This window comes from Polyodon spathula, chromosome 13 (assembly GCF_017654505.1).
Source record: "Polyodon spathula isolate WHYD16114869_AA chromosome 13, ASM1765450v1, whole genome shotgun sequence".
NCBI lineage: Eukaryota > Metazoa > Chordata > Actinopteri > Acipenseriformes > Polyodontidae > Polyodon > Polyodon spathula.
This window is the reverse complement of record NC_054546.1, coordinates 37897301-37919499: the sequence shown is the minus strand read 5'-3', so window position 1 is coordinate 37919499 and position 22199 is coordinate 37897301. Positions and strand designations below refer to the sequence as shown.

General features: G+C 38.7%; 1 protein-coding gene across 1 annotated transcript; it reads left to right on the top strand.

Annotated features, from left to right (window-relative positions):
• The first annotated feature begins 2485 nt into the window (after positions 1-2485).
• On the top strand, positions 2486-8913 carry LOC121325649 (cell surface glycoprotein 1-like). Its single transcript, XM_041268486.1, has 2 exons — positions 2486-2663; positions 5323-8913. The coding sequence occupies exon 2, from the start codon at positions 5331-5333 to the stop codon at positions 8430-8432; it is 3102 nt and encodes a 1033-aa protein (XP_041124420.1). The 5' UTR covers positions 2486-2663; positions 5323-5330; the 3' UTR covers positions 8433-8913.
• The last annotated feature ends 13286 nt before the right edge of the window (positions 8914-22199 follow it).

Genomic DNA, 22199 nt, shown 5'->3' with positions numbered 1-22199 from the left:
CTATAAACTATACTGAATCCAGCCAAGGTCGGTAGTAATCACCAAAATGAATGACATTTGGTTGTTGGAAGTTGAGAAATATAAAATGTGCAATAAAATGTGGTCTGGAGTGTGTCATAGTCGGCACTTCGCAGGCAGTCTCCTGGAAAAGCCAAACAAAACAGCCCAAAAAATGATCGAGGGAATCAAAACCACACTTTTAAGCAATTACAATTAGCCATGTGCAGATCACCTCAAAGACAATGCATCCCACCTGTACTGCATGCTGCTGTCAGGGTCCAGAGACACGAGCAGCAGAAGTGTCCTTTGTTCTGAGCCCAGGATTGTCTTACATTTGGCCATGGGTTGCCATGGCTACAGTCTTAAGGTAGAAAACCAAGAATCCCTTGAGCCCTTAAAGTGACAAAACCCTGACTCAGGCACATGTCCCTGAAACCTAAGCTTCCTTATCTCAGAGTACCTTACACAATTGACTCACTGTTGAAACATGCAGGGGGCGCAGTAACTGCATCATATTTCGTGTGGCCCAGCAAACATCACACCATTATTTATCCCTCTGTGTGGCTACATTCAGTTCCAGGTGTCTGCTGCTTTCTAGTGCTAAAGCCTTGTAGTCCAAGGCTCATGTAGGTCATATTCACCTGCTTTGAGAAAAAGAAAAAAAGTAAACTGTTCATGTCCCATGTAGTTAGGCTATTATGTAATATTAAAACAGACTGTATAAACATCCTGTATAAATGGGTTTGAGTACCTTTCTTGATGTTTTTAAATTACACATTCATCATAGACATCCTGTTGAGGTCTGTGCTACAGTTTTGCCTGCCCTGTTGTGAGTTATGATTGCAGTGTGTTTGTTTGTGTGTGTCTGTGTGTGTTTATGACAGAGAAAAATCAAAAGAAAGGAGGCTCTGTGTCTCATGCTGTGTTTCAGATTGTGCAATACGTCAGTTACTTGTTTATTGTGGACAGCTGACAGGTGTCCATATTAAGAGGAATGTACTGTATTGACTTCAGTTAGATTGCAGTACTATCTATGTTAGAATTGTGCAAATTACACTGTGGAGTAAAGAAAACAAATATTGAGATAAAAGCATTTTCATTCCAAAAGTGCTCCCACAACAGTCTTAAACCAGGCCAATTTATGTGTAGCATGTAGTATTGCTTTTAATGGATAAAGCAATTCATTTTTTAAAACTGTATTTCAATGTAAAATGAATGTTTAATGACTTACAGGATGCAATATCCTTCCAAGACTAAGGTTGTCCCTACAGTATTTCTAGTATTATCATATTCATCATGTTTCCCAGAGATATAGAAATAATATTGTAGCAAATCTCAGTTCCCGCAAGCAGGCGCATCACACAGGGCATGGCAGTACACACACGGGTGGAGGGCGAGCGCTAACCTGGGACCTCTCACATTAAAGCATAGTGCCGATACCGATGTACAAAAGAGCCAGCTCCTTTGCAAGGAGCATATATATCGGGCTTATGTCTCTGTGTGAGAGGTCCCTGGTTCGCGCCCGCCCTCTGCCTGTTTGTGGTTTGCCTCGTCCTGTGTATGCTCCTTCCTGCGGGAACTGAGGTTTGTTGGATTGGTGTTGACGGTGGGATTACGTTACTTAACAGCGTGCTGCTGCCTTCTCCCATGCAGGCTACACTCTCTCTTGCCAGCCTCAAGTCTGACCCAAACTTGTTCACCAGGCTACACTTTGACAAGCCAGGGTACCTGCGTCCACACCAATGTAGCGATCTCGGTTAACACAGGCAGGTGCATCACACAGTGCGAGGCAGTCCACACACAGGCGAAGGGCGGGCTCGGACCCGGGACCTCTCGCACTAAAGCACAGAGGTACAAAAGAGAGAAAATCATGTATAAATAAATCATTAACAACCCTTCATTTTACAAAACAAGTATAAGCATTTCTAATTCATGATGATGTAAATCTGTTTTGAAAGCACTGTAATCCCTCAGGTTTCCATTTATCAAATTATTCAATTTAAATCAGAAGTTATTGAAGTACGGCTATCAGACAGACAATTCCAAATGTGTACAGTGTGTATGTTTATTTAAACCTACTGTGCCATATATATATATATATATATATATATATATATATATATATATATATATATATATATATATATATATATATATATATATATGGGGTAGTGTGTTTAATGAAACAACGTTTTTTCATATTGCTACAGGGGTTGGTCACCACTGTTCGTTGACAAATTATGCAAGACTCTTGAGATTGAAAAAAAATCTGCCACTTTGAAGTAAAAGTAAAATGGTTGCTATGGCGATTGCTTAAGGAAAAAAAAGAAATAAGAGGGTTATTCTTCTACAGCAGAATATAGCCCATTTAATCTAGAGAAAAATGCACCGAGAGAGGGGGGGGGCGGGGGGTGAGCTAGGGATTGATTTTGATAGCGACAGATGCACTATAGGAAATAGTAAGCAAAAAGGAGGGGCAGCTTTACAAAAAAACCGCACGGCCCCAGATTGTACCTCAGGGAGTGAGTGAATGGACTGTGTGCAGCTGTCAGTCGGCTCGCTACTCGCTCTCAGTCTGTGCTAGGATTTGTTGTGGAGTGGACCAAGCCTCGTTTTCTCCTCACCTCGTCTGGGCTTTAGATCCCACCCAAACAACAAAGCAGGTGTGTATATAATTTAAAACTATATGTAGCCTATATACATATATATTAAATTGGAATATTTCAGGGAGAGCATATCTTTTGGAATATGTTATTATGTATTGCTTGCTTTTTTAGCTGAAAGAAAGAACCGTGTTTGTGGTTGGTTCGATCCTCCTTTGTTCTCTCCATGTGCACTTCGTAAAGGGCCGGTCACATTTCTTTGATTTGTATAGGACTGGCAACAGCAACGCACAGTATTTATTTTACCTGCTCGTTTGCTACGATGTATTTAATGACTTCGTTTTTAGTTGTTGGACATGGTTTAAACTTTACTTAGATTTTCTTCAAAAAAAAAAAAAAAAAAAAAAAAAAAAAAAGGGTGCAAGATTTGGGAGTTTTAGATTTTAATGATTTATTTTTACTGTGTAAGAAGGTGCCCTGCCTTTATAAAAGTAGAATGCTGCAGCTACCCGTTTCGACATGTTTTAGGTTATGCGGCCTGAAGATAAATATGTTTGTAGTACAATAATACAAATTGATTTGGGTTCATAACATACACAAACGTTTTAATTAATTAATTGCCCAATTAGGCCAGATGAAACACAGTTAAGCAACTCCAACACACCGGTTGTTAAAAAGGGAGCTTGAAATAGACAGCTGTGAAGTGTTGATGTTAATGCTTTGCAATAAGCGAGCGTAATCATTTAATTAGGAAGCCAAGGCATTTGAGATACACAGCATCTTGCATCAAAATTCCAAATATTTTCTTCGTAAACTTGGTGCTTTAGAATGCATCTGCTGGTTCTCTTCTTTGTGACCATCAACAAAGGGAATGTTTCTTTGGGTGGGTGTAGTAAATGTGGTGGGACGGTGCAGCAGGCAGAGAGAATGACTCACTGTTGTAATTATGCTCGGATCATTTGAGCGTTTCTCACTTTTCTCTGAACTTATTTTTTCCAACATTACTAGCACATGGAAACATTCTGCAGAACACCGACCCGGGGAACTCATCACCTTGTCAAAGCCCTGTCAAGTAACGTTGGGACACTTGTTAGGAAATATAACGAGAATCACCGTTGGGGTGGGGTATTTTAATACCAATCTTTCCCCGTTTGCTTGCGGTTTTACTAAGAGGGTAGTTCTGTAGAATTTGGTAGTCTTAAAAAGCCACAGACGGATAGGCTGTTGCACATCCCATTTAAAGAACAAAAGAACAATCAGAGTGTTAATTTAAACCTGGACCCAAAAGAGGACGTCTATTAGCATAACATTAAAGACCATTCGGGGGCTGTAATGGTCGTAAATGATCGGTATCTGTTTTAGTGATCGTGTTTCCACGATTACAATGTTTCAGAACTTGCAGATCCAAAATCTATTAAGAGCAAATAATTTAATTACTTTCACGTGCATAACGGGTAAGTGTTATTTAAATCTGTGCAGATGGTATGTTGATTTAATTGAATTATTTCGAGACTAATCTTAATTGGAATGAGTTTGTGGCATACGAGTGAATAAAAAAAAAAAAAAAAATGACAACGGCGCACATAAATACATCGTTTCTTCGAAAGATGCAAGATCATTGCTTTGCAGTCATTAAAACAGATCTGCGTTTTCTGCGCTGTGTGTTCAATGCAAGATGCACACACAGCGCAGCAGCAGTGCGCACAGTACTAAGGACAGCTCCCATTACAGAAGGCACACCGCTTGTTGCTGCAGTCTTTTATTGTGAAAATATTTTATAATCTTTACACTTGATTAATATCAAAAATACAAACTAATTTGAATTTTGAAATAAATACATTAAAAGTATTTTGTAAAGACAAACAAAAACTCCAGTAAAGGGACGATACATCAATTTGGTTCCCTTTCCAACCGAACACTATAGTACAATTATAAATGGAAATATAGAAATACATGTGTTTATTACCGTATGTTCCATTTTGAGCTGTATTTTATAATCCGCATTTATTCCGGTAAACTCAAACCAAGTGCACATCACACAATAACCCCACCCCGAACTGAAGTCCATAAAAAGCCGTGCGTTCACGCTCTGCACGTATACATTGTATGGCAGGCAGAAGGATAGTTGTTTTTGTCCAACAATGCAATGTATATTGAACACGTATGTTATCATTAATGCTCCAGGTGGCACCTAGTATTACCAGTTTTGGCTGGTTCCACACCATATAAGTCATGTTTTATTTTTTTTTAATTGTATGGCCTATTGAAATTGGTAATATATAAATAATTACCAGATACCAAAAACCCATGTTTGCAATTGTACTATGCGCCAAGTTTTGTTATTAGGAAAGTAGAGCAGAATTTATTCTGAGAAAAACGTCAGACAGTAACTTTATTATTCCTCTGTCTCCTGAGTACAGATGTGTTGGCCATGGCAAAGGTATTGTTTGACTAGGTTCTGCTGTCCCACTGTATTGCTTCTCTTTGCTCCAAATAAGCTTACACCTTTGGTTCTGCAAATTGAATAAGTCCTCCTATTAAGTCATGGTTATGATATGATTAGTTAAACTGGAATGGTTTTGAACAAGTTCCAATGATAAATAGGTATATAATAATAGTGTATATAATAATGACTTGGAAGTGTAAAACTGACTAACGGCTGTATACAGTAATCTTGCAAGAAATAATTCTTATTATTTTTCTTAATTAATACCTACAGATAAAATAATGGGAGGAAAGCTGAGCAGGAAGAAGAAGGAGGAGTATAACGTCAGTGACCCAAAAAACAGTGAGGAAAGCCAAGAAGAGACGCAACATGATGAGGCACCAGAGTCCCAGAATGAAGACAAAGTCAGTGATCCAGGTAGTGCTTCTGCAGAGTCTGCAGTGGAGCAGACCGTACAAGCTGATGGCACATTGCCTTTTAAGGGCATTTTAACAGAGAAAGTAGAGGAGAAATCTGACAAACCTCTAAGTCAAGAAGCTAAAGCAACTTCAGAACAAAAAGCAGTCGAAGAAAGCAAGCCACCTACCAGTGATGCAAAACCCAGTGAACCTACAGCAGAAAAAGAGCCGATTGTAAACAAGGACTCTAAGGAAAATAATACTTCAGGGGAAAAGCCACGTGAGTCATCCAGTCAAGAGGCAGAAACAGCTCCAGAGACCCCAAGTGCCCCAGTTACAGCTGTAACAAAGAAGTTGGTTAAAGAGTTAGAAAAGCCTGTGGTTGAAAGCCTAGTGAAAGCTGAGGTGGCTGCACCTGCCCCAGTGAAAGATGAGCTGCCTGCACCTGCCCCAGTGAAAGCTGAGGATCCTGTGCCCAAACCAGTGAAAGCTGAGGTGCCCACACCCACCCCGGTGAAAGCTGAGGTGCCCGAACCCACCCCGGTGAAAGCTGAGGTGCCCGCACCCGCCCCGGTGAAAGCTGAGGTGCCCGCACCCAAACTAGTGAAAGCTGAGGTGCCCGAACCCGCCCCGGTGAAAGCTGAGGTGCCCGCACCCGCCCCGGTGAAAGCTGAGGTGCCCGCACCCGCCCTGGTGAAAGCTGAGGTGCCCGCACCCGCCTTGGTGAAAGCTGAGGTGCCCGCACCCGCCTTGGTGAAAGCTGAGGTGCCCGCACCCGCCCTGGTGAAAGCTGAGGTGCCCGCACCCGCCCCGGTGAAAGCTGAGGTGCCCGCACCCGCCCCGGTGAAAGCTGAGGTGCCCGCACCCGCCCTGGTGAAAGCTGAGGTGCCCGCACCCGCCCTGGTGAAAGCTGAGCTGCCTGCACCTGCGCCAGTGAAAGCTGAGCTGCCTGCACCTGCGCCAGTGAAAGCTGAGCTGCCTGCACCTGCGCCAGTGAAAGCTGAGCTGCCTGCACCTGCGCCAGTGAAAGCTGAGCTGCCTGCACCTGCGCCAGTGAAAGCTGAGGATCCTGCACCTGCCCCGGTGAAAGCTGAGGATCCTGCACCCGCCCCAATAAAAGCTGAGGTGCCTGCACCCGCTCCAATAAAAGCTGAGGTGCCCGCACCCGCCCTGGTGAAAGCTGAGGTGCCCGCACCCGCCCTGGTGAAAGCTGAGGTGCCTGCACCCAAACCAGTGAAAGCTGAGGTGCCTGCACCTACCCCAATAAATGTTGAGAACCCTGCATCTCCCCCAGTGAAAGCTGATGTGCCTGCACCTACCCCAGTGAAAGCTGAGGATCCTGTGCCCAAACCATTGAAAGCTGAGGTACCTGCACCTACCCCAGTGAAAGATGAGGTGCCTGCACCTACCCCAGTAAATGCTGAGAAGGATGCACCTTCCCCAGTGAAAGCTGATGTGCCTGCACCTACCCAAGTGAAAGCTGAGGATCCTATGCCCAAACCATTGAAAGCTGAGGTACCTGCACTTACCCCAGTGAAAGATGAGGAGCCTGCACCTACCCCAGTAAATGCTGAGAAGCCTGCACCTTCCCCAGTGAAAGCTGATGTGCCTGCACCTACCCAAGTGAAAGAGGTGGTGCCTGCGCCTACCCCAATAAATGTTGAGAACCCCGCATCTTCCCCAGTGAAACCTGATGTGCCTGCACCTACCCCAGTGAAAGATGAGGAGCCTGCACCTACCCCAGAGAAAGCTGAGGTGTCTGCGCCCAAACCAGAGAAAGCTGAGGTGTCTGCACCCAAACCAGAGAAAGCTGAGGTGTCTGCGCCCAAACCAGTGATAGATGATGTGCTTGCACCTAACCCAGTTAAAGCTGAGGTACCTGCACCTATCCTGGTAAAGGTTGAGAATCCTGCAATTATCCCAGTGAAAGATGAGGTTCATGCACCTAAAGCAATGAAAGTTGAGGTGCCTGTGGCTGCCCCAGTGGAAGTTGAGGTGCCTGTGACCAAACCAGTGAAAGCCGAGGTGCCTGCACCTATCCCAGTGAAAACTGAGTTTCCTGCACCTACCCCGATGAAAGTTGAGAAGCCTGCACCTGCCATAGTCAAGGAACCTGAGGCAAAACCTGAGGATATTTCTGTAGAAGAAAGCAATAAGAAACCAAATGAGGAACAAACTTCTGTTTCCAATCAGGAAAGTGTCCCTCTAACCTGTCCTTCTCCACCACCATCAGAGGTAGTACCTTCAGATATAATCCTAAAGCAGCAGCCAGAAAGTACTGAAAACAAAGAAAGCGCTACTGAAAAAGCAGAGAGCACTTCTAACAAAGACCAAGAACTATCCACGGAGTCCCCTAACAGTACTTCTCATACCAGTGTTGAATCCCAGGCAGAAGAAACTTTGAACTCCCAAACCACTGCGAGTGAAAAAGATAAACGCTTAACCCAAGGTGAGGAAAATAACAAAGAGGTGACTGCTCATTCTGAGCCAGAAAAAGATACAACAGTGCCCACAGATGACATGGCTTTAACAAGCGAAAACACTCAACAAATGAAAATCGAGACTGTACCAAAAATTATTATTTCAGAATCTCATTCAACTAATGAATTCTCAGAAGATGAAACAGTAGTGTGTCCCAGTGAGGCTGAGAAGAGTGATAAGAAGCCTGCAGATGGATTTTCTGAAAACAACGAAAATGAATCTTGTGAACCCTCCCCGAAACCAGAGGATGCCATCAAAAAGGAAAGTGCTGGTCCAAATGATACTCCTGCAAAGGGGCAATCTGGGGATCTTTCTCCCAAATCAAAGCCTGAGGAATGTGTAAATGGTAAGAAGAACGAAGAACAATCCGCCAAAGACCATAATGGTTGCGGATTTAAAAATAATTTAAACCTGATGGAAGAAAAGCAAGCCCCCGAAGATATCGATGAAATACCTGAAGCCTTAAGTGCAGCCATGGGAAGTCCGGTTGTTGAATTAGTTTAAGGTAAAATAACAAATTAATAATGGCACATTAGATTGATTAGAAAGACGTGCTTCCTGAAATGTCCTGTAATCTTTTAGCTTCAATAAAGGAAGTGTTTGTTTCATTTACCAAATAATAAATGAACTGAGCAGACAGCATCTGGGAGAAAGGGGAAGCTCTCTATCCTGCTCTTTTGTTTGAAATGGTATATAATGTTTGTGGTGAGAATGAGCTGAAGGTTGGCGAGAGAAAGAGGACTAAATGTTGTCAGAGAATGAGACTAAGTTATTCCTGAAACGACGATGTATGAATGTGTGAGGGTTTTTTGTGAAGCAAAATGTCTGCCTACTAATATTGATTTAATTGGTAATGTATTTAAATAGTATCAAAACAATGTAATTTAGACTTTCAAGTAACCTTCAAAGTTAACAGTTAAAAGAAAAAACAAGCTTTTTTAACTTATTTTCACAGCGTGAAAAAAAGAACATTAGCATTGTTTAACTGGTGAAAAAAATAAAGATTGTTATACGTAAAAATGTTTCTGTGGTCATTTTTATACAAGTGTTTTTATACAAAGAAACATTTAGACTTAAGAGTATTGTTATACACCAGGTATTAACCACAATGTCCATTTTCAGTTGTTTGACCAGTTCTTAGAGTGGTGCTAATCAAGGTTTTTGTTTGTCTTCAATTTGGAATATGCAGATATTTAAGAGAAACGCTATAGATGAAATGCTGCTTGTTCCTCGTCCCTAATCGCTTCTTGTGTGGTAGTTCAAACTGCCTACAATGGTGCAGCTGCAATCTCACAGTGTGACCTACAGCAAAGGTGCCAGGATGTAGCAGTTTATTAATTACAAAAATAAAAAACATAGAACCAAAACAGTCTTGGTACAATAAAAAGGGTGGTCAGTAATACCTTTAATTAGGATAATAAGGGTACATTGATGTTAAAGTAAAGCTTGTTAGCTCTCATTTAAGATATTGTTCACTGGACAGGCAGCTAGGTGGTAATACACCCACCCCTCATTAAATCGTCTCTCTCTATACTGCGTATTCAGATGTATCGTGGTTCTGAAGTTGGCTCCCCGTTTTTACAGTATAACTGTGAATGCCTTAGCTGCAATATACATAAGCAAATTCACTTGGAATTACTGTTCGTTTTATTTCGTACTACACATCACAAACAAAAATATACAAAACAATTAAAAACAAATCGTTAATACCGTATTGTTATCATATACACACGCATTGCACAATAACGCAAAGCAAATTAAATATCTACTTATTGAAGATTTTTTTTATTTTAGAGAATAAGGTGTTCACATCTGGCAGCAATGCACTAGCAGAAGTCACAGGGCAGTTACATCAGCTGCCTAGCAACAAGCCTCCTATGTTGGGAATTCATTATTTCAATGCAGCAGGTTTGCGCATTTGACAATGGAGAGGAAGACTCATGAAATTAATTGGAGACTGAAGTTGATGAGAAGCAATTACCCTCTGCAGTACGAATTAAAATGGTATGCTGCTTTTTATACAAAAAATGAGAAAAAGCAGGTTGCATAGAGTTATATTGGACCCTGATGCCCCCGATAAAACGAGAGTGGTTGTACAGTATTTGTTAGCCTATTTATTTTTCTATGGGTGTCTTGCTATAACGCAGCCCTCGACATATAGCGGATTTATATTGGACCCCAACACCTGCGATATATCGAGTGGGTGGTGTATGCTGCTGAACCAGTCTGGCCTCACCTACTTTGCCGTAAAGAAGTTATCATTGAGCAGATTCGTGGTTTGAAAAGAACATTGTAGCCAACAGTAAGACTTGGCTCTGGTTCAATCAGAATATATAAAAAATATATTTTTGCAATATGCAATCAAACAAACCATAAAATAGACGTGGTATAGATCTATAAAAATAATAAAAAAAAGATAAATGACATATTTCAATATTAGCTCATCTGCGATTGAAAGTGAGATGACATTTGAAAACCATTAAACACAGCAACTAACATACTGCCTGAATATTTCCAATTACATTAGAACCAAGATAGTTTTATGGCTAAGTTAATTAACCTTTTACAGAGTGCTATTACAAATCAGGCTATTTACAAAACTAAAAGGATCAGACCTTTCATGGTGAATGATTTGCAGTATCCTACTTGAAGAATTTTATAGATCACATATCAATAAATCATTTAGAATTTTATTAGCTATTTAAATTATTAAATAAAGAGACTTAACTGACAATTTTAAGCTGTTTTTTTAATGTTTTTATAGTTTACACATTTTTACAGGGAATGAAAAACTTATGTATCAGTGGCTAAATTACACAATGCAAGGTTCCACTGAGGCATCAATACTTCTGTGATATAAAAATAAAATCAACAGCAGGGTAGCATAGTATTTAAATGATCATAGGAATCAAGAATAGTTTTGCATTAACAAGTGGCTTATTCTAGTAAAGTACAGTATTATGAGTTTTCACAAACTACAGAAAAGAAAGAACTCTGATAGAGTTGTTTTGTCAGGCTTTGAGCCCTCTGCAAACAAAAAGGTTAACAAAATGTCAACTCAGTGTTGTAGGCTTGTTCCTATAGTTTATACAAATGATGAAAAAGTATATGTAGAATACTGAGGGAAATGTATCTACAGGGCTGTAAATATTGTTTATATGTATATGCAGAATACTGAGGGAAATGTAGCTACAGGGCTGTAAACAATGACACCCTTGACAGCTGACTATAAAATGTTTTATTTTTTAAAGAATTATGAAGCACCTACAAGTTTTTTGTACTTTTCTGCCAAGTCCACATTGGTCCTCCCCGTTTGAAAGGGGTAAGACCACAAGACTGAATTCCAGCAAGTGCCCAGTTCCTTCGCTCCGTCAAGCAGATACTCCACTTCCTCCCTGCTGAAGTCTTTCCTTTCTCTCCTCTTTGGTTTCTGGTTCTGAGTTTCCATGTCAAAGGGCGGGTCTTCAGAGTCCTGACAAGAAGACTGCACACATCACAACATATTGCATCCCGAGCCAGTGACTGTACACAGTACCTACCACAGCATGCTGATGTAGAAAAATGAAAAAAAAGTTTCTCTTAAACCATAAACTTGATGGTCTGTACTACCTAATGAATGTATTAGATTTAGTCAGTAATCCTTGTCAGGTCTAATGAAGCAAAGCAATTAACAATGTAACTTATTTACAATAAAGGAGAAAACATCTCTTTCTTCTTCCTCTTCTCTTTCTTGATAATTATCAACATTAGAGCGGTCCCTGTGATCTCTCCTGCGACATGCACCGGAAGAGAAAGACAATAATTACATATTTTGCTCATTCACATAGTAACATCTACAACTGCATACAGCAGCGGGCAAAAGAAACTTGGAAAGAATAACAACCAACATCCCTTCATTTAATAAAATGTTTTGGTCTCTTTGCACAAATCTGTTTTGAAAGCACTGTAATCCCTCAGGTTTCCATTTATCAAATTATTCAATTTAAATAAGAAGTTATTCAAGCACGGCTATCAGACAGACAATTCCAAATGTGTGCAGTGTGTGTTTATTTAAACCTACTGTGCCATATATATATATATATATATATATATATATATATATATATATATATATATTTTTTAAATATTTTAAAACAAATTTGTAACACAAAAGGAAGTTTAAGGCAGTGGCTGGAACTTGATGATATATGCCCTCCACATTATTCCCCCGGTAAGGTTTTATATGATATGTACGGTAGTCGTCAAAAATGTAGGAAAATAGGCTCTGTACCGGTGGTTTCGTAGTTAGTTGGAAGATTGTAGGAATTAATAATGTCCTAGACAAATTACATTATACCAAATAATAATATTTATACTTATTTATAAGTATACTATACAAGTCCTGTATACTATTTTTTCAACACAATATATCCCAGAAATGACCACCACTGTATCAATGCAACAGAGCTGCATACATGTAACATTGCGTGCTCTGTTGCTCCCCAGTTCATGGTTCCATGACTGTGTGTATGTAAGAATAAGGCTCCTTAAAAAAGGTAAACCCTGAGAATATCTAATTCCTTTGTTGTTTAGATTCAATACACAGCAGATTTAAGTGTTTCCCATTTTAGATCAGCTTGATAATCATATGACACAAAGTATTTTGTTGTGGTAATGCTGATGTATTTGTATCTGTCAGCTGTATTTTCATATTGCCATTTCTGCCCATATTGCAAGCACTCGAAGACTATTAGCGCAAATGCCAGTAAAATATATATTGATTTCTGGGTTAGTTTAATGGGCATGCAATGGATTTGCCTATCATCTCCAGAATGCTTTTTGTTTAAAAATATTATACTTCAAACCAGACACACTGACTGAACTTTTTTTTTTTTTTTTAACCCGCTGGTGTGGAATTCATCTTTTGAAGCTCTATGGTCTCAGCATGGAGTCTTCTTTGAGAAGAACAGGCTGTTGTTATATAAACAAAACAATTCAAATCTAAATTGACAAACCCTTTTGTCAGGGTCCCAGCGATTTTTAGGGTCTTTTTTGGACAGGCAATGGAGGGAGAAGTAATCAGAAACCAAAGGGTTAATTAAGTCACTGACTGGCAAATCTATTTAGATACCAGTAAAAAACAAAATACTAGGAAATGTATTCAATACATTGATTATTTCGAAGAGAGTATTTGTTTGTGCAAAATGTGTCAATTTAATTGTCAAAACATGGCTTAGATCAGCTCTGTGGCCACTGCTATCTTTGCAGTAGATGAAAAACAGGAAAAATAACATGATTGCTTTTTTAAAACCTAAATGCTTCTTTTAAAATTTATTCTTTTCTTAAAATTATGCTACAAAAAATATATTCCAACTGACTGTGTTTTTCTTCAAACAGCAATTTTCACCCAGCAACACAGCTGGGGCAGAGTGACCACCTGCTCCCCTTGTATCGCACTATAATTTGAGAGGCACTCTTATCTAAAATGCAGCCTCCCCACAATATTAAGTGAATGATTATCTACCCTTCAATAAGAGCATTACATCATCTTTTCTGCACTCTTGCACGACACGCAAAAAAAGTAATTAGCATTTACGGACAGGATCTTTTGATGGAAAAACAAAACCCTGTAATTTTCAAAGAGCTGAAAAGCAATTGCTTCAACACAAATTATTTCATTTGTAAAATGAAAAGGCATCATCTTATTAATGTCAGATGCCGAGAACAGTAAATATGTTTATTATGTTTTATTTTATCTTTTTGCAACAGCAGCAGCAGCATGAGAGACAAGTGTACATCTCTAACATTCTTACGAATATAAAACACCTAATGGGTTTAAGAATGAAATGTACCAAATATTTTTTTATTATTATTTCCACAGATGGGAGCAGAGCTGTTTGTTACATTTTACATAAGGAGGGAGACCAATGTCACATCTTGGCTTCATCCGTGTTAGATTAGATATCTATTCATAATTGCCGATTCCCTCATAATCTTAATTATGTGTGCCCTTACTGTGATTTAGATAAGTCAAGACAAATGTGTACTGTTAATTCCATGGTTGTTTTGTCTTCTTTATGAATGATTTAAAGATTACACCCTCAATATGAAGCATGGTATTCTTCTTTAATTAACCATATCACTTTTCTTTTTTTTGTAAGTCATTAAAAGCGCAGGGTCACTCAGAGGTTTGGATTTATTATAAAAGAACTGAAAACTACATGCTGAAGCAACAAAAAAAAAAAGGATCTTGCTCAGCCCTTAGTCATCAGTACAGCAAGAGTGAAACTTCTAAATCTGGATCTATTTAAAATGATAATAAAAAGACTTGCCACGGTGAATTATTTGTAAAATTAAATAGGAGCTATCTCTCTCTCCTAGGCTAATACGCTGCTTCTGCTCTAAAAAGCTGGATGTTTGAATCCCTGCTCTAACTGGCATGCAGCAACCTCAACTTGAGATAGCTGGCAATTTTCCAGAGCTACTGCAGTACAGCTGGAGACAGGATTAGTACTCAGTAGCAATGCTTGGCAAAATATACAAATTACATTGTATTGCCAAAAATTAAGAAAACCACTTTGCATGAGGCAATAAAGAGTTGTAGACGTCAGCATCTACATCTAAATCTATTCCTAAACATTTGCCCCAGCCCACAACAATAAATACATCAATACATAAAAATTACATTGAACACTGACATGTTTCTTTCCAGATCTGCAGATAAAATAGGATTCAGTAGTTCAGGACAAACCCCACGACACAACGATTTGATAAACAAACTTTATTGATGAGGCATGCAAAGCAAATGAACATTGAACAAACAATTAGGCATAAGACCTACGAGATGGGGGTGGGTGGTGGGTTGTGAAAGAACTAATTATTCAATTTGGATTCATTAGATGATCTGTCATCAATTAGATGAGGTGATATGTGTGTGGGGGTTTGTCCATCCTCCTGAACCCAAGTTGTAAACTTAATTTTTAACATAACGTTACATTTAGGATTCTTTATACTTAACCACTTGACTTGTGAGTTGCTGCAGTGGGTTTCAAAGGCAGTGAAATGCCATTCTGTGATCTGCCAGGTACCTCCGATGTGCTAATCTGAGGTTTCTTTCTTGGAGTCAAAATAAATCCTGAAAAAGCACATACAAATTACAAGATTATCCCTAGCAAAAGGATCTCAATATAAACGTAAACTTTACATAATCTGCATTTTCACTCACTCTCAGCTCTTTGGTATGAATCGTATGTGGGGCTGGTGGAATTCTTGAATGACGATCCTTTTCGTACTGGTGTTAGTAGAATATCTGAAATATACATACATATAAATAAGGTTAAGTAGTGTAATACTGCAAGTAAAGCTTTTTTTTTAATAGCTTACATTCCACTGGAAAGATATAAGACACGTTTATAAATTGCAGACCTGTAGTATGCATAGTAACTCAAGTATAACTGAACTGAATCATGTCAGTGTTTTGGAAACAAGCCGATAGCGCTACAGAACTCCAGGATCTGATATCACAGTGGTAAGGAGTCTCTGAAGAATTGCATTAATGGCTTTTCTGTGTTTGGGGAGCACTCAACAGCAAAATGGCCTCATATATATCTTTTATTTATTTATTTTAAGTGAATTTACACTGTAGTAAGCATAATTTAATAAATATACCCCCCTTCAATTTTACATTGAAACTCTGTTAATAGGGCCTAACAGTGGATGTTGTATCTTTTACTTATATATAGGTATAATGCATTCTTAAAATAAATTAAAAAAAATATATTTACTACATGTGTTTGCTTTATTTTTAGGAATCACATAGTGTTTGCCACAATTCCCCAGGGTACGGTATATCTCACACACACACACACACACACACACACACACACACACACACACACACATATATATAAAATATCATAAAATAATAATCTTTATTTTTATATAGAGCCTTTCTCAGTGGATCACTATCAGAAAGCGCTTTACAAGATACAAGACTAGGGTGTGTGAACTATGCATCAGCTGCAGAGTCACAACATATACTGATTATATATATATATATATATATATATATATATATATATATATATATATATATATATATATATATATATATATTTTTATATATTTGTTTTTTTTACCTGCTACAACATGCTGGCGGATGTACTTTCAGTCTGCTGCACTGCTTAATATTTATGGCACTGTACTCGAACAAAGGCAACTGCAAAGCCCTGATAGGCTTGGGCCCCATGCAGTGCCAGCCAGTTTGGCACCAGAGACAGTAAAGTGTTTTGCAGAACTTCAATGGTGATGTCTGCTGCTGTACATGTGTTTTCACATCCTATACATGATGTCAACTTGCATTTTAAGTTTGCCCGAATTTTGTCAGATACTAAAAGCTATCAAGTAATAACTAAGCAGCTATATTATTATATTTTTTAAATGTTAAAATGGTTTATTCAGATAAAATGTGAGCAAATTTTCCATACTCTTCATGTGATTGTCTCAAACGCAGTGTTTATTTTTTTCTCAATTATTTCCAAAATGTATACTTTAAGCCTTCAAGCTAAACAGACAGATCATGTGAAGTTCCCCACTGGATATTACTCTAAAGTAGATGACCTTCATGCAAGAACAATCGTTTCACAAAATTCTCCAAGCATGCTTAAAAGGGACTGCAACATACTGAAGCAATGACAGCTCACATGCCAGTCTCAGAAACCAGGACCAGCAGCAGGACAAACACTGCCAAACCAACAAAACACAGGGGTGAAAATTCTGAACTCTAGAAATACCGAAATTCTTACTTCTGTTGGAAGCCAGGCTGTTTCTCTTATTATTTAGTGACTTCATAACTTCCATTTTATATCTGTCCTCGGTTTCCAGGAGTACCCTGTGCTTGTCACATTTATAAGGGCAAGAAAGGAGGATATGGCTGAAATTCCTACTGTTCACAGGGGACACACCTGTCACACATCCTGATAAACAGCAATGAGAATTAGCTGCCTCTCCGTCATCTGTGTAAGTCAAGATACCTATTAATAATTATGCCTCACTGTAAATGGGCTTGACAAATTCACTTTACAGATTTCTTAAACTACTACCATCTGATTACTTATGTAAGAAATAACAGCAAGAGTCCTAATACCCATGATTGGGAAAATCAACACATGGGGGATATAAGAGTTAAACGGCAACTTGCAGAATAATCAGATCAGTGTACCATTCCAAACCATAACATATTATTTAATCGTATTCAATGGGCATCCCAGCCTGGCAGGCAATAGGACTTATTATCCTCAGCCTGCGGACTTGGGATTTAGGTACAATCAGTCTGCCAGTAGGATAAAAACATCAACATATGCTGGTTTAGATATTAAGTACTGTTATTTTGGCATTTTTACAAAACAGAGCTTAGACCTTGTACACTTCCTGTGACTAAATAAAGGTTTGTGTGCCAATGATGTGGAACAAAACACTGATGTGATGAACCAAAGAAAGCGGATAACTGCTTATGCCTATTGACCTAAAGACAGGGATAACTCTTTTGTAGCTGGGAAATCCATCATTTAAGTCTTAGCATCCTTATACAATGGACATTTACTCAAATTACCTGAACATCTAAAGGGCTTTCGTTTAACTGATGAAGTTGGTGTGTTCAGAATGTTGTTGATTTCATGATCAAGGATCTCGGAACACACTGCCATGCCATCTGCAAGACAGAGAGTCAATTTTAGTATTACTTATCACAAAGGGGTGGAATATTTAAACTGGTAATGAGGACAAAAAAAAGTTTTTTTTACTTAACTTATGTTAACACGCTATGATTATACACAAGACAGAATTAATTACTGGGAAGTACCTCTAATGGTGCTAGTTGTTACACTGGTACAAGTGGCATATAATATGACATTTTTCTTTGTTGTTTTCCCTAATTCCACCGTTTGGCATTTTGTACTTTTTATGTTAACAGCCTAAGTCACTGCATTATTCACAGGTACAAGAAAATAATGGGTTGTTCAATGAAACAAATAACAGATCAGTGTGGATTTTATTTTCATTTCAGGGATGTGTAATAATGCAATTGGGAACCAGTATAAATCATACACATATTTACTATACAATATATAGGGTTTAAGTACCTCGTTTAGATGCAGCTAAATGATCCTGTTTTTTCTTGTTCATGTTAACTGTGGTTGGACATTTGAAAACAAATGGCCTGGAAAGATAGGTAATACATCACATAGCAATGCTAATTATCATTTGGCAATAATTGTAAAGATAAGCCGACAACATTCTCACACCAAGAGAAACCACAAGGTTATCAATACCTAAATGTGACATTCCACCCTGGGTTTGCCACCCTGCATTTTTTTAAAGCAGTTATTTAAAGAATAGCCTAGCTTAGGCTTAGCTAACCACATGCTCATATACTTCTAGGCTGTTCTTGAAGGCACATATACAGCCAAAATAAAACAAAACAAAGGATTTTGTGTCATGTCATTGGCTAAATAATTTGGATCCTTAGGCAACCAAAGCAAAAACAAATAAAACAGCATAACAGTAATAATTAATTATATATTAAATAACACACTTGAAGGGCTCAAGATTAAAGACACAGGAGATTGTTTAATTCTTTATTCATTTAGATTTTTTGTCGTCAAATAACTGAAACAGCCTAAATGCTGTGGGACTGTTATTTTAGTACTGCAATTGCCTTTTTAAAATTGTCCTTTCTTTAAATGCACTAATTCAGATGTATTGCTTGCAAGCTTGATTGGGTTGCTTACTCTGTTTTATCTCTCCACTTCTGCTGCTGAGAAATATGTGAATGACAGCAGCAGCACTAATCTGCTTAGACAAGCCGATAGACCACAATATAGCTGCAAGATAACACCTCAATTTTAGTTCCCTCAGTTAGGGCCATGCTTTTTTACATACAGGCTATGTAACTTAGATGACATATGCACATGAAATAACAATTATTGTTTCTGTTCAAGTGCATGTATAACAAGCCAAACTTGACTTGCATAACTAACCTGATAACATTATATTTAATATGGATTAATCAAGCAGCAACGCCTGGTTACTGAGGGAATATTTACACATGGCCAGCAATAACAACAAGTGTAATCATTCCAGAGGTTCCAGGTGATGCTGCTTTATTATTTCTATCTTCTATCTGTGCAGCTGTAAAGAAAAAGAGCTCAGCGCTGTCAGCGCAGGTAAAGCAGTCTACTCAGGTTGAACTTCAATAACAAAACTGAGATGTGTTGTATTGAACTGAACCATGGCACATAAAATGCATCCAACTCAATTGTGATACAGGTTAGAACTACACATTCTGAAGTGTAACTGCATGGATATGAGTATATTTACAGGGTCTATGTTGGATTGGTGCTCTTTCTGCATAATAAACTAACATCAATCAGTGATCTGATTAGATTAAATGACCCAGTGTTGAATAAAACAATATACTTTCCTATACGTGTTACAGTTATGCATAACCCTGTTACGGACTAAACCCAGTCAGGCACTGATATGTTGTTTTGAAATCACCAGCAAAGTTACCAGCTGCCATTTTTAACTTAAGGTTACTGGTATTTCAGTAATATAACCTAAAGATAATGCTTTTACTTTATCACAGGGATTTTATGAATCCTGTGGTTCATCTCACAGTGAAAATGTTGCAATCTGCCGTTCTGAAGCTTTTTTATAACCAAGGAAAATTTTGTAAAATATAACTAAGCAGTTAGTACAATAACACTTACAGGTATCAGCTACAGGGTAGTCTTAAAATTGTACCATCTATCATTTTGTGTCTACAAAGTGTCATTGTTGTGAATGTTTTTTCACCCAAACACCAGCAGCTTATTTACTTTACAAATTCCCCTTGATGGTAATATAGCCTTATACAACATCAAGTGTCACTATGTCCAGTGCCTTCTAGATCTACTAGGCCAAAATGATCATACTGCCCCGCAGAGGCGACACGTGAGCGTTGAAAGTGAAGGGGCACAGCACGGAGCCTAAGCTGATTTTGATGTAATTCATGGCATTGTGTAGCATCAGATGGGTGTTTTAAAAGAGAACTAAATGTGTGTAGAAGAGGTTGGTCATATGATTCATATGTGCATTAAAAACAATCTTAAATAACAACCTTGTTCTTAATATATGCAACCGTTAATGCTAACTCACAGGTGGCTCTGACCGTGGGAATTATTTAAACACCTGGCGAGGGTGCATTTGTTTACTTTTTTTATGCCACATGCTTTGTAGCCATGAATGAATATTTGTGAAACATACTCTAGTTTTCAGTTACTGCAAAGAAAAAAAAGCTTCTCTCGGCCAATGCTGTTGGGCACTGCGACAGTCAAATTAAGAGTCGCTGCTGCGATCAGTAGGGGAAAAAAGTGAAACAGTGCCAGATTCATCAACAAAGAAATTTACTTTGTGAGGTGAAGGGTCAAATGCAACCCTATGCTATGTCATGGTCTGTGCTATAGCGTACCCTATGCTATGTCTGAGGCTTTTAAAGGAAACTACAAAGTCATGCATCCACTTATTTTGAACCCCGTCGGTGCTAGGGGAAATATATTTGCCGAAAATCTAGGGGGACACGTGTCACCCCACGCATTGCTACTCTGGGTTATAAACCTCAGCACAAATACAGTACCTTTCTGCTACTGAATCAGGGAGGCTCAATTCTCCATCATTCTCTCTATTTCCCTTGGCTCTTTCTGAAGACAAGCTCGAAGACCGGCCTGCTGCAGGCAGTGAACTGTAAGGGTTCATGCTGCTCTTCGAGGCGGTATGCGTGGTACCCTGATGACCTGCAGGCTCTCTAAGGCAGGCAGCTCCAACACATGGCTCATCTGAGCCTATTTCTTCTTCCTGTTCTTGCCGTGTCCAGGTCCTTTCATTCACTCCTCTGCTGTGTGCTGTCTTTGCTTGCTGCTGCTGCACAGGTACTGCATGTTGTTCAATTGTGCCTTGCAGTTCATTGTTAACACTGAATATTTGCCTCCTTATTCTGTTCTGAATATACAATATCAAAAAATATAATTATTTGAGTTCAGTGATTTTGTTATGATTACTGGTATTATTTATATTAAAGCAAGAAACCCAAGAAGTGTGCCCTACCCTTTGGTAAGGCAAGGGCACTAAAAACAAAGAGGCTTTTTTAACAAGAGCTACCTATTCACTAGAACGTATAATGTTGTTTTTTTCTTAGGACTGAGCTTTTGTCCGACAGCAGATGTGATTAAAACTGTGAAAACAAGTAACAAGTTAAAACCAAGATTTTGGTCACTAGAATCACCTGACCAAAACATGGCAGTCACACTAGGTTAAAGGTTAAAGGCCCATTTTGCCTGACCAGTTGAATGTCATCTGCTTTATACAAGGTGGTGCTTACTGTAAACACTGTATGTGATTCTGCTGTGAAGGCCATGGAAATCTCAATGTGTGCACTGCTTAAAACTTTGCCTTGATACACTACTTCTATAACTCTGCAACTACCAAATATGCCTGATATTGCACCCTGTCTCCACTATCCGTCCGTATTCATATTAGCGCACAGTTTTACTGGCCAAAGGTGAATAAGCATCTACTCTCTATCCCAAAAAACGTAGTTTTAACTAACCTAAACAGGTAAAACAGGTGCTTTTGGATGTCTTCTGCAAACTTTGTTGTGAAGTTCATGGTAAAACATACAGCTTAACCTTTCGTGAATGTACAAAAGCTGAGTCAGCAACAAAATAGGCTCTATGAAGTTTGTTTGTAGCCATAATCATGTTACTTCAGGAATTTAGGCTAAAGAAAAACAGTTACAGATACATTTTTGGAACACAGGTTAACTTCGTATTGGGTAATGGTCGAGTAGCTTCACAATACACACAAACACATACAACGAAGCAAAGAGTAAGAAAGGTTTAATCGCAAAACAATTTAACACAAATACCAAAGGAATGTTCCACAAAAACCTAGTGGTGCTGCATCGATAATTCCATATTGGCCAATTAGCGCCTACTCTTAAACAGAGGCTCTTATCCAGACAACTGCCCAGGTAATGAGACGATTGAAAAAATAAGCGCCCAGGCACAATATCAAGCTTATACTGCAGAACAATAATAATTATTATTATTAATGTTAGCACGTTTTAAAAACTGTTTTTCTCAAATGTCTCCTTACCGCAAGAAAATTGTTTCTGGTTCTGTATACCTGTTCATCCGTCGCTCTCCTGTGTCCCATAATGGTCTCTTTGTCTTGGAATATAGTTTGATTTGGGGTGTG